General features: G+C 26.7%; 3 protein-coding genes across 3 annotated transcripts; 1 reads left to right on the top strand and 2 right to left on the bottom strand.

Annotated features, from left to right (window-relative positions):
• Positions 1-605: 605 nt before the first annotated feature.
• On the bottom strand, positions 606-2,174 carry LOC129619020 (uncharacterized). Its single transcript, XM_055534082.1, has 4 exons — positions 2,106-2,174; positions 1,901-2,050; positions 971-1,138; positions 606-692 (listed from the first exon to the last, which is right to left on the bottom strand). The coding sequence occupies exons 1-4, from the start codon at positions 2,172-2,174 to the stop codon at positions 606-608; spliced, it is 474 nt and encodes a 157-aa protein (XP_055390057.1).
• A 6,570-nt stretch (positions 2,175-8,744) lies between these two features.
• On the top strand, positions 8,745-9,446 carry LOC129618438 (mediator of RNA polymerase II transcription subunit 22). Its single transcript, XM_055533178.1, has 3 exons — positions 8,745-8,944; positions 9,024-9,125; positions 9,192-9,446. The coding sequence occupies exons 1-3, from the start codon at positions 8,845-8,847 to the stop codon at positions 9,407-9,409; spliced, it is 420 nt and encodes a 139-aa protein (XP_055389153.1). The 5' UTR covers positions 8,745-8,844; the 3' UTR covers positions 9,410-9,446.
• Positions 9,447-9,786: 340 nt separating this feature from the next.
• LOC129613883 (protein NipSnap) lies at positions 9,787-11,224 on the bottom strand. The gene is made up of 2 exons (XM_055528223.1): positions 11,207-11,224; positions 9,787-10,979 (listed from the first exon to the last, which is right to left on the bottom strand). The coding sequence occupies exon 2, from the start codon at positions 10,902-10,904 to the stop codon at positions 10,086-10,088; it is 819 nt and encodes a 272-aa protein (XP_055384198.1). The 5' UTR covers positions 10,905-10,979; positions 11,207-11,224; the 3' UTR covers positions 9,787-10,085.
• Positions 11,225-12,009: the final 785 nt, after the last annotated feature.

The following is a 12,009-nucleotide window of genomic DNA, read 5'->3' as shown; positions in this document are numbered from 1 at the left end:
TGCCGCGACAGCCCATCGACAACCTCGTTGCCCCCATATCCATTGTTACCAGGCATCCAAATAAGCGTAACTCCGTTTACCGATGCCAATTCCACAAGTTAAGGAAAGTAGCTTGGATGTGGCCTGGACCGACTGAGGTGCTGCTGTATGAGAATACATAAATGGTTTTTATATTCCCGTTCTAAATTATATCTGAAACAATTTTCTATTACATGTATTTTAGTCTGAAACACTGTGCAATATTGGTCCAGGCACACATATATACGCGTGCCAACCTTCATCTTTGCCACAAAGAAGTCGTTAAGTCATTAGTCGAGCTTCCTTCATTATATGGAGGTGCAGTGGTGGCAAATCAATCATTACCTCTAATGCACCAGTAGGGACAATCCGTTTGTTTTTATCAAAATTCATCAAAAGTTCAAAAACGATATGAAAATATTTCGCGTGTAACTTACCATTTATACTTCAGTAAGATGTTGGCAATATTAATAGACATTAATATTGATTAATATAAGAAAATTTATTATACTTTCTTTAAAAATTTTTATAAAATCATTGTCAAATAAACAAACACTCCGTACAGCTTACGTCCTTATTCGAAAAACTTATGTGACTACATAAATACCTATACCACTCAAACAAAATTTTAAAACTCTCAAATAATTGATAAAACCCTGTTTTCGAAAAATTTTTATTAAATTTAGAAAATTTATCAATAACATTTACAAAAAATTAATCTTTTTCTTTAATAATTATCTGAAGATTGTCGTATATAACCATTCATCTTTAGACTCACGCAGTATTAATTGAATTTTATAGTAACCGCCTGGAAGAATTGAATTTTTAATAGCTGGAAAGTTAATTGTATTAAAATCAATATCATGCCATATAAGTGTGTGCTAAATTTAATTAATATAAAAAAAAATTACATTATTATACATAACAATATATAAAAATGATTATTTTTTACATTATAGGGACATGAATGATTAACGTTGCTATGCTCAAAAAATATTGGTGCCATAAGTTTCACAACATAATTTGCTTTTCCACTTTTCATGAATTCGCAAAAGTTGCTTGTAAAATTCACCATGTATGGTTGCCAACCATTAAAACGTTTGTATAATTGTACAGTTAACTAAAAGTACAGTTAAATTAATAAATTTATTAATTTACAATTTATATGCTGCACCAACTCGAGAATATTTTATTTATCAATTTTTAATTTTTATTTTCTAAACACTATACTTATATTTTTTAATTTCAAATTAACAAATTAATTATTTCAATAGAATAGAACTCTCAATATTTACAATTATGCATTTGATGTACTCCTTTTACAGGGATAACATAATTTATGCAAAGTAACTAATAACTATTAATTAATATAAGGAAAAGTTCACGTCATTTTTCACGTAAAAAATGTGGAACAACCCTGGTTAAAATATGCAGAATATGCAGAACTACTATCCTGATCTTCTCCTTTTTATAGAAACTGAGAGTAGTTGGAAGTTTTATACAGCTTTAACATATTATAATACGTTTCTTTTCCAGAAATACTTCCGAACAATTGGGAGAAGCTTGTAAATGAATCGCAGTTTTATATACGTAAATCCTGTTATGAATTAAAAATTATTGTAACTTATATAATTTAAATTGTTTCAATGCCGGATAGAATGGCTACATTATGTAGATAATGAAAAAAGTCGAACAATTTTAAATCATAAATATCACGAGTTTACAATAACAATTTATTTTCGCTAATTTGATTTGAAATTTGAACCAGGTTTTTTGGTCTTTTAAGTAGAGACTAGCATGTTTTGCTATTCGTGAACAAAAATTATTTAATAAAATGTTATAAATTTTATTAAAATTAATAAAAAGAGAAAATTTTTCTTACAAATGCAGCATTAATTGGTTTCACTAAATCAACTTGAAAAGATATAACTTTCTTGTTTCGTGACTCGTGTTTAATAAGTCCTGTGCAATTAGAAATCCTTTCTGGATTCCGTATACACTCTAATCGAGTTGGTTCAAAAATATTTTTTTCCTGAAACAGAAAATATTCAACAACAACCCAAAACATGTTTAAAAATTTTACTTACCCAAGCTAGAATTTCAACCAGTAAGACTTGTGATACAACAATAAATACTATTATGCTAACAAATTTCATCTCCTTCGCTTGTTCTTATTGAGTTTTCTTTTATATGTATATAAATATTTTCAATTTTTAAAAAATATCAAAGTACTAAGTAATCCACAAAGCAATAATAGCATTTCAAAACTGACTACAATTTTTTGGCACTTTTTGAATAATAAACACTCTTAGTTCTTCCCTGGTATATATAACATTATGTGTAATTATAATTAGCTATGATAAGATCATTATTGCCAATGCTTTTATAAAATAAACTTTATTCCTATAAATATTTTACAGTAATGTTGTGTGTGAGAGTTTTTTTGAATAATATTTTTGTTAATGATTTAATAATTTTTTCTACAGAACAAAAAAACGTACCTATATGTTTCCCCGTTACTATAAGGTACGTATTTATTGATAACACTGTTTTTGAATTTAATTAAGTATTTGGATTTTGTGCTTAGCTGTTTCCATGCTTTTGGAGAAACAAGGTTTGGAAGCTGTGACGATTAAATCCAGCATGGTTACGCAGCTGCACACAACAGTTTTGACTATAATCTTTACCGATCTTTACCTAGTTCTTTCAACTGCTCATTTTTCTGTATATCACCAAAAAGTCTCTATTGAGCACTTTATGTTCGGCAATAGGGAAGGCATACAACTGTAATAAGACTGACAGAATTCAAAAGGCTGCTAATATTGGTTGAATACGCTTCTTCAAGTACTTTTGATTCAGGCACATGGGATTTGCCGACAGATGGACGAAAAAAAAACCTTTTTCATCATCTGTGCAAGCTTTAAGCGAAACCAGATAGCTTTCATTAGGCAATCCGAGCAAGCTTAAGTGCTTTGCTTTGCAATCAGACAGTCGTTGGCGGTGTATTCGTGCCAAATCGATGTGGTGGTATCAAAACGGCACACTTGTGCTAAGGAAAATGCGTCTCTTCCCACCCCTAACATCAACTATTTAGCCAACCAACCATCTCACATCACTGTTCGTCAAAACGTTGAACAAAATATGTTATGTACATTTATATGTGCATTATGAGCATAGACATTATAAAGCATCAATCGTTTTACTCGGGCAGCCTATAAGAATGCTGTCTAAATTTTTGATATATAATTATAATTGATTTTAAATTATGGAAACAGTTCTTCTATATACAAAGCTCTAGTTTAATCTATCGTTGAAATTTAAAAAAAAAAAAATAAATTATATAAATTATATAATTTAGCTAAAAATTTTCAAATCAGATAAATTCACGTATTTGTTCACATATTTATCGTATAGCAAAAATCTACTATAATGTCGTTAATTTGAAAGTTCTGCGCATACTTGAATATTACATATCTTAATTAATACAAAAATTTTTGTAGTTTGGTGTAAAAAAAATCTTTTCAGAACAGTAGTGTTCGGCAACAGATTTGTATACCTTCGATTAAAACAAATAAAATGTGCTTGTTTTAATTTGATCATTTTATTACTTTATATTAAATTCTTTTGTATTTGAATGTAAAATTTCTTAATTCTGAATTTACTTATCTATATACCTATATACATAAAATATTCTCCTTTTCTTTTATATATTGTACATGACATGTTTTATTTATATACTTGCACATATTATTCCTTTTCTTTGATAGCTAGTTGTAAAGTTATTTTGCCAAAAAATATTTTATTTCGTTATATGTCGTAATATGACTCTTAACTCGTCATAACCGCTTATCAGAATTGTAACACTGACTGCGACTAATTTTATTATTTTATCTAAATAACGCAGTTGAATCGTATATAATATGAGGAGCTCAAAAGCAGAGTGGCGTAAGAAAAATCAGAAAATTTTTACAAAATCAGAAAATTATTGCGAAAGCAAAAGTACTTTTGTGAAAAACAAATAGGAAAAAACTATTTCGAAACTGGAAACTAATATTACTGCTATTAGAAGCTGTACATAACCGATTGCAGCAAAATAAAAAAATTTTCTTGCAGGCATAGAATGAATTTTGTATTATTACTATATGTTACTAAAAATTTGAAGTCAGCGGTCTAACCAAATACATAAAATGAAAATGACCTTTACATTAAAAGGGCATGCACAATTTCATATAAATAGTTTAACCCATGATTTCCATGGTTAAGTATTTAAGTATTTAAGTATTCCGATGTATTTAAGTGCCTAATTTCCTTTTCCATTCTTAAAAGGTTCACAAAGATCACTTAGAAAATTAAGAATATAGGATTGCCAGCCATTTAAACTTTTATATAATTTTGAATTTTCCTAAAATAAATTCTTCAATATTTTACACACATACATATATCCTTTATAATCAAAATTAATCGAAAATTTTATACTTTCATATAAATTCCAAATAGATATAATTAATTCGACACTCATGTTAATTTTTTTTTTGGCATTATAATGGTCTAATTTTACTCATACAATTTTGAAAAAAATATTCTGAATTAATATTACATTCCAATCAAGTTACAGATATAACGTTACTTTCGTAAATATGTACACAAAGGAAAGTAATCAAATTTTATAGATTCCCCTTTCGGAATTGAACAATTCGACCTATCCATGCCTGTATTTCATTCAACAAAATGCATATTATAGTGATAAAAAATGAGCTCTGGAAAAATTTCATCTTTTATTGTACAAAACATCTATTTAAATAAAAATAACATCTATTTAAATAAAAACTTATTTGTTAATGTGGTGCGCGATATAATTAAAATTATACTTAAAATTCATAGAATTCGCAAATGTGTACTGAATTTAATAAAATATAAATTTTGCAAAAATAAGCAAGAGTGCTTACTTATTATTATAAAAAATAATTAGGCAAAATTTTTTTATAATGACTTAATTTTCAATAATTTTGCATAAATGTAATTATTGGTAGTCTAATTCTAGTGTTACCACATAAGGTTCAAATTTTCAAAATAGGCAGAGAGTGGGCAGTATAATAAGAGTCAAAAAGGATAGACGAAGTTTATTTGATTGAAATAATTTTTTGTTCAATTGAAACCAGATTTTTGTTTAAATTCAACTAATTTTTTAGATGAAACTTTTTTTTGTCCAAATGCTTTTATACTCGTAAATATCTTTAACTTTAATACGAGAAATTTTAAAATAGTCAATAACATTGTAAATAAAATATAACTTTAGCAATAAGATGTCATAGACTAGGGAAATTTGTAGAACACTTTATCCCATATCATTAACCCATTAGTAACCAGGATTCCAAAACAGCTATCTTGCGTTTTCACTTATAATCTTGAGTTTGATGTATAAGATTGTTATGTTTGCGGTACGTGTTTAAAATTCTTAGACTTTTCATATTTTAAAACCTTTGCTTTTATATTATCAAAAAACGTGCAACAAAACTTTTGTTTTTTTTTTCTTTCTTTTTAAAAGTTCACGTTTATCTCTAGGACTAATTTTTTATTAAAATTAAAATATTTTTACTTAAAAAAATGATAAGTTTTTCACGTTCTAATGACATAAAAAAATCTGATCTGGTCAGCACATAACCGGCCGCAATGCGGACGGACGGATGAAGCTTATATATGGAATTTAAAGTAAACCTATTGAATATTTTCTTCAAAATAAACAAAAATGTAAAACGGGCCGCTAAAAGATCCAGTTCTCGAGCTCTGATATATCTCAAAAGTTGATCAATCCGTGACAGACAGCCGAACTTGAGATATACGCGTGCACTGTCTGTGCACGCGTATATCTCAAAAAAGATAAACAAAGACAAACAGACCAACAGACCGACCGACGCCTCACTAAAAATACTTTATTTATGTGTTCTTACTGTGGAGAATTACGTTCCCACCGAAAACTCGACATCCAAAATTTGTTGCCATCCCATACACAATGCGGTCGATAATAAAATATACTCATCATATCCCCACTCTCCCCTAAATATTTTTTTCACCAATTTGGTTTAATTCAATGTAAGAATATTTACTCACCTCATAAATTTTTTGAATTTATAATTATAATTATCAGATAATAAAATAATAAAACAATTATAACATTTTGAGGTGAAATTAACATTTTATTATACCGAAATAAATAAATTTTTATAATTAAATTTATTTATGGGTATACATATGTACAATGTAATAAAAATTTTTTGCATTATTTTTAAAAACATGCATGGCCAATTTATTTGGCAAACGCATATTATGTATTTACAATTTTATATTTCTTTGATTTCCCCTTGAAAGCTTATAAAACCTAATTTTGTTGAATTTGTTGTACTCGCATGTAAATCTAATTTATAACGACCACTGTCAATCAAAGTACCATGAGTCTCAATAAAATCACTTTCACTTGGATCCAAATTACGTAGATATAGTGGATGCTACATATATTAAAAATTGAAAGAATAAAAAAACAAAATCAAATTAAAATTATTTTTGAATAAAATTATTAGAATATTGCAAAACTAATAATCTATCATTATCCAAATTGATATGTAGCTAAATGAGATTTAAATTCTGCTAGCTCTCTAGAATTAATGGCTATGTAAAAATTTTATTAAAATATCTTACATCATAAGGACACGGATGATTCATATTTGTATATTTCTCAAATATTGGAGCAAACATTTTTATAAGTGGATTTACTTTAGCCCCCCTTAAAAAGTCACAAAAATTAAATTTTAATTTAATCCAATGTGGTTGCCATCCATTATAACGTTTAAATAATCTTGCATCAATCTATAAGGTGATAAATAAATTCACTATTTTTTTAATTTAAATTTCCTTACATAAAATGCTTTAATTGGTTGTGTAAAATTGCACCATAAATTTATTACTTTTTTTCGACGGGTTACAACATCAATCGAACATGAATAACTTGAAACAATACTGGGATTACTTTGACATATAAGTTTTGTTGCTACAAAAGTATTACGTTTCTAGAAAATTAGAAAATTTATTTTCACATACATATGTATAGCTTTGTAGGATTAAATTCTAAAAAATAAAATTACTGCAGTTTCAATAATCCTGATTTGGAATATCAAAGAAATTCCAATTAAAATTAAATTGCTTTTTAAAATTTTCATTTCCTTTTTTTTTTTTGCTTTTTTGAATGTATAAACTTTCCTAATGTATTTCAAATACTATAATAAAATTTTAAAATAAAGCTATTAATATTTAAACTAAAGATCATAGGAATTCATTCGGTTGTAACAAAACCAATTAATTCATTTTTAATTTTCATAAATTAATAAAGTTTTATTAAATGTAAGTTATCTAAAACAATATCACTGAAACAATTATTGTACATACATACATATATAAATAACTCAATCAAAAGAACGTGTGTTGCGAGTATATTTAGATTTATATAAGTATTTATGTATATACTGTGATAACTATTTATATACACATACTTACCAGTTATATTTTAATATTTTCTTAAATGTATTATTACAATTAAATGTTTGATCTTTATACTGTTAATACAAATTACGGATTCATCAATGTAATACGTATCAAAAATGTTTTAAATACATAAGTATGTAAATACATGTAACGTACTTATAAAAATATGTGATTACAAGAAAAACCTATGTATGTATGTATTTATTTAAATTGTGTTAAATTTAAAACTAATCGTGAAAGCAATTGGCAAAAGGATTATTATCGTCTTTTATTACGTCTTTTATTCTCGTACCATTCGCCAATAAATCATTATTCACTTTATGCAACAGCATATTAAATCATGTACATATTTACATATATTTTATTCAATAAACAAAATTTTATTTAATATACGAGTACTTGCGTAAATACATACATTCATGTAAAAACTTTTCTTCTCTAATGCACTTTAAAAATTTCACACAAATGCAAGCTTATGGGATCAAGGACACTCAATCTTCCTACCTACACCTTAGTAAACCTACATATAGAGCCTAATCGTCTATCCCGCTATTTTATTTGTGAGAAGAAAGTGACTAACTATGATTTATTTGTAAAATGTAATTTTCGAGTGAGAAAAATTATTCTGTATTGTGTGTCTCGTTTTTTTCTAATATCTATACAAAAATTTTTCACTATGTTTTTGAAATCGAGACGTTCACTTAATAATTTGAGAAAGAATTAAAAAAAACCATTTGAAAAAATGAGTAATCTTATTGGAAAAATGGAATATTCATTCAAGAAAAGTAAAGAATTCTGATTTGCAAGTGAATAAAAAGTGTGTAAAAAAGCGACTTACACTATTAGACTGATAATGTAAATGTACACCAAACTCATTTTGGGCGTAATTTGTTTCAATAAATTAATTTTACTGTGTATAAAGAAATTATAATAATTAACATAAGAAAATATATTTCATATATGCATGAATAAATCTAACACTAGTGAAAATGAAAATCAGAAAATCATTTTCCCAGGTGAAATCAATACATAACGAATGAAACCTTGAATATACTTATGCATACCATTTGAACACGCTTTGTACACAAACTGAAAAATACGGCGAAAAAAATGACAGTTCGTTCGATATTTTGCTGAATAAGGAATGACAGTTTTTTGTTTTTATTTTTCGATTTTATTCAGTCAAATCAAAACATTTCATGTAGTGCATCAATATAAGCTTAACAAAAAAATATAAACAAAAATAGAAATAAGGATATAATTAAAAGAAATTAATTAACAATCAATAATTCCATGGCTCAAAGAAACTTACCGCAGTCAAAAGAAGCCCTCTTAAAATCTTACAATTTACGATTAAAAGAAGATGTTAAGAGTATGCTAGAGAACTTTGAAGGTACTTACCTAGCTTTTCATTTTCTTTAAAAAAATATGGCTATACAATAATTAAATGAAAAATGTTAAATTATTTTAAGAAATTATCAAACTGGCAAGAGCAGAAAGTGATTCTCAATTATCTAAAATAACACAGTGTGAACAAGATACATATGAAATGCAAGTACGTGCTGCAAATATAGGTAATTTTTTTTTTGTTGATTGCAGGTCTTTTACATTAAATTAAAAAAAATAAATATTCCTTTTAGTACGAGCAGGAGAGTCTTTAATGAAATTAGTTTCAGATATAAAACAATATCTAATATTAAATGATTTTCATTCTGTAAATGAAGCAATTACAGCAAATTCTCAATTGTTTAGATCAACTCAAGCAGAATGTGATAGGAAATTAATGCAGTTGCGTGATGAAATGGCAATGGACCTTTATGACTTAGAAGAAGAGTATTATACGAGCGTATATAAATAATTTTGAATAATAAATTAAAATAAAGGAATTAAATTTACATGGTCAAAGGATTTTCATTATCATAAGAGCTGCATATCTATTCCGTAAATTATAATGAATTAGATGATTATTTGAGAATGTTTTTCACGTCAAATAGATTTCAGTAAAATTTTCCCAAATTCCAATGAGAATAATAAATTAATATCAGTTTTACATTATTGACAAACAAGCAATTTAATAATGTAACAGTCTCCACTGTTGTAAGATAAATCAAAGACTTTATTTGAACAAAACGTAATGATTTTTTTATTTTATTTAATCCTTCAAAGTAGGTACAATTCAGCTTTCAATTCTACAAATTCAACTAATATAAAATGTACAAACAAATTTTAAATAATATTTATACAGGATAAATGGCAAACAATATACATTGGTATTATATTTTTTTATAATTGTAATTTAGATTTCTACGTTAAGTAAAAAAGAAGAATAATAACGATATAGAATAATATACAAACGATAAATTCAAAATACATTACACTTATATATTAAATAAATTCCAATTTGACATGTAGAAAATTTTAAATATATTTTCACTTTCAAATAATGCACTTCATTTTTGTATATATAATAATATAATATTTATATATCGAGAAGCTTTTCAATTATAAGTATGTATATAAAATTCTTTCTGTAATTATTGAGTTGGCGAAAATTCAGTAGGCTTCAATATACGACAATGCATTTCTCTAATCAATGGTACAGTATATGCAACACATTGATCCCAACCGGGTGATCTCCATGCAGATTCACGTGTTTCTTTACGGGACTGTAAATTTTTGTAACACCAAATATGGTGAACGTTGTACAGTCTGCCAATTTGTGAAAAGAATCCGGCAAAAGCTTCTTCATTGTTTTTTCTAAAATTAATTGCTCTTGCCCAGTTATTACCCCATTCAATCATTGTGCCTGGTTTAAGACGATAGGAACGAATTTCATAAATATTATTTCCATTTCTAAAATCAATTTGTGGCCAATAACTGAAAGCTAATAAGTATTGCAAATGTCGAGATCTTAAATTGTTTCCAACTTCCGTCATTAAACGTTCATAATCTTTACTTTCACTCTGAAAATTGGTTAACTGGTCAATTTTTTCAAAGCCTCCTGTATGCTTCCACAAATGAAGACACTGATCCATGTCACCAACTTGCACAGTCCAAGATCCTATGAGGTTACTTTGTAAGTTTTCGTTTGAGGTAATTAAATCCACAATAGTTTTGTAGTTCGTTAAATATTTTGACATCGAATTAGCTTTAACATTGTGAGTGTACAGCGAATAAATCGTTTCTTTATCACTAAGCATCCGACTATGCGATTCGCTTGTTGGTTCAATTTTTCGGAATTTACTTAACCATGATTCTGATTCTGATAATTTTGATGTTATGCAAATATCCCGTTTTGAATATTGTAGCGCATTGATACAAATGTTTTTTAACGAATGATTTTTGGCGAACATTCTTAATTTTTATTTAAATATGTATGTTTATATGTAAATAATTGTTTCAAAAGAAAATTATCTTTTCCTTTCAACCTAAAAAAAAAGTTGTGATTCGTTCACAAAAATTTCGATTAAAATAACAATCAAGTAAATATGTATTAAAAAACACTTAAATTAAAAAAAATTGAAAATTTTGTTTCTAAATGCACATATTACAGGTGAAGTTAAAATTATTCAAATTTCGTAAAATCAGAAATAAAAAATAAATTTTAGCGTTGAATTCCTATTTCTAAAGCGAAAAGAAAATTGCAAATACACACACAAACTCAAAAACTTGCCCTACTCGACCTACAGCTGACTTTGGCATTTATCAGAAAACTGATAAGTAAGCAATACATTTTTTGCAATTAAAAATTCGTATGGTTTGTGCATTGAATAACTATGAATTCCTAAAGGTTTTGGAACTGTCTACTACATACATACATGCATTTTACTTACACATTTTTGATACACCTACATTTCGAAATCATTGCTTAATATTTTGCGAATTTTAAATTTTAATCAATTAATAAAAATACGTGTTTTATCGCAGAGAGCCGATTGCCAAAATATTTTCAATATACATATATTCAAATTCAAGGTTGTATTTTCAATAAAACCTTCACTCGATAATTCTACAAAACTTCTAATCAAATCAAATGCGTCTAATCAAAATCAATCGAACCACCGTATGTCTAAAAAATGTTTAAGTATTAAGTAAGGTGTTAGCAAATATAATGTAATAAATGTTGTTTTGAAATTTATGCCAATATGTTAAGTTCTTCTCTTACTCTTGAGTCTTTACAAAAATTTAATTCCTAATTTCATCAGAATATTATATAATTTGAGAAATAACTAAATATCACTATGTTTGTAATCAATATGTTTGAAATATGGCAAATTTATTTGCATTGATTCGGGAAAGTGATACTTTTCCCATCCTGATGCTTATGGTTGTGAAAAATTAACATTTTTGGGCATTTTCTCCAAAATAAAAACATTTTGAATTTTGAAAAGAAGTATTTAGTTCTTTATTTACATACATAGTTAAATAAACTTTAAAAACTATAGAAACGACGAACAA

The sequence above is a fragment of the Condylostylus longicornis genome, unplaced genomic scaffold, assembly GCF_029603195.1.
Source record: "Condylostylus longicornis isolate FDR11 unplaced genomic scaffold, ASM2960319v2 ptg000001l, whole genome shotgun sequence".
NCBI classification, from domain to species: Eukaryota; Metazoa; Arthropoda; class Insecta; order Diptera; family Dolichopodidae; genus Condylostylus; species Condylostylus longicornis.
This window is presented reverse-complemented; position numbering and strand designations above follow the sequence as displayed.

Coding starts and splice junctions, on each gene's coding strand:
- LOC129619020 (XM_055534082.1), bottom strand. CDS start 2,174: ATGAAATTTGTTAGCATAATAGTATTTATTGTTGTATCACAAGTCTTA. Junction 2,051..2,105: donor TGGTTGAAATTCTAGCTTGG/GTAAGTAAAATT, acceptor TTTCTGTTTCAG/GAAAAAAATATTTTTGAACC. Junction 693..970: donor ATCATTCATGTCCCTATAAT/GTAAAAAATAAT, acceptor CTAAATTTAATA/AAAATTTTTCGAAAACAGGG.
- LOC129613883 (XM_055528223.1), bottom strand. CDS start 10,904: ATGTTCGCCAAAAATCATTCGTTAAAAAACATTTGTATCAATGCGCTA.
- LOC129618438 (XM_055533178.1), top strand. CDS start 8,845: ATGGCTCAAAGAAACTTACCGCAGTCAAAAGAAGCCCTCTTAAAATCT. Junction 8,945..9,023: donor TATGCTAGAGAACTTTGAAG/GTACTTACCTAG, acceptor AATTATTTTAAG/AAATTATCAAACTGGCAAGA. Junction 9,126..9,191: donor AGTACGTGCTGCAAATATAG/GTAATTTTTTTT, acceptor TATTCCTTTTAG/TACGAGCAGGAGAGTCTTTA.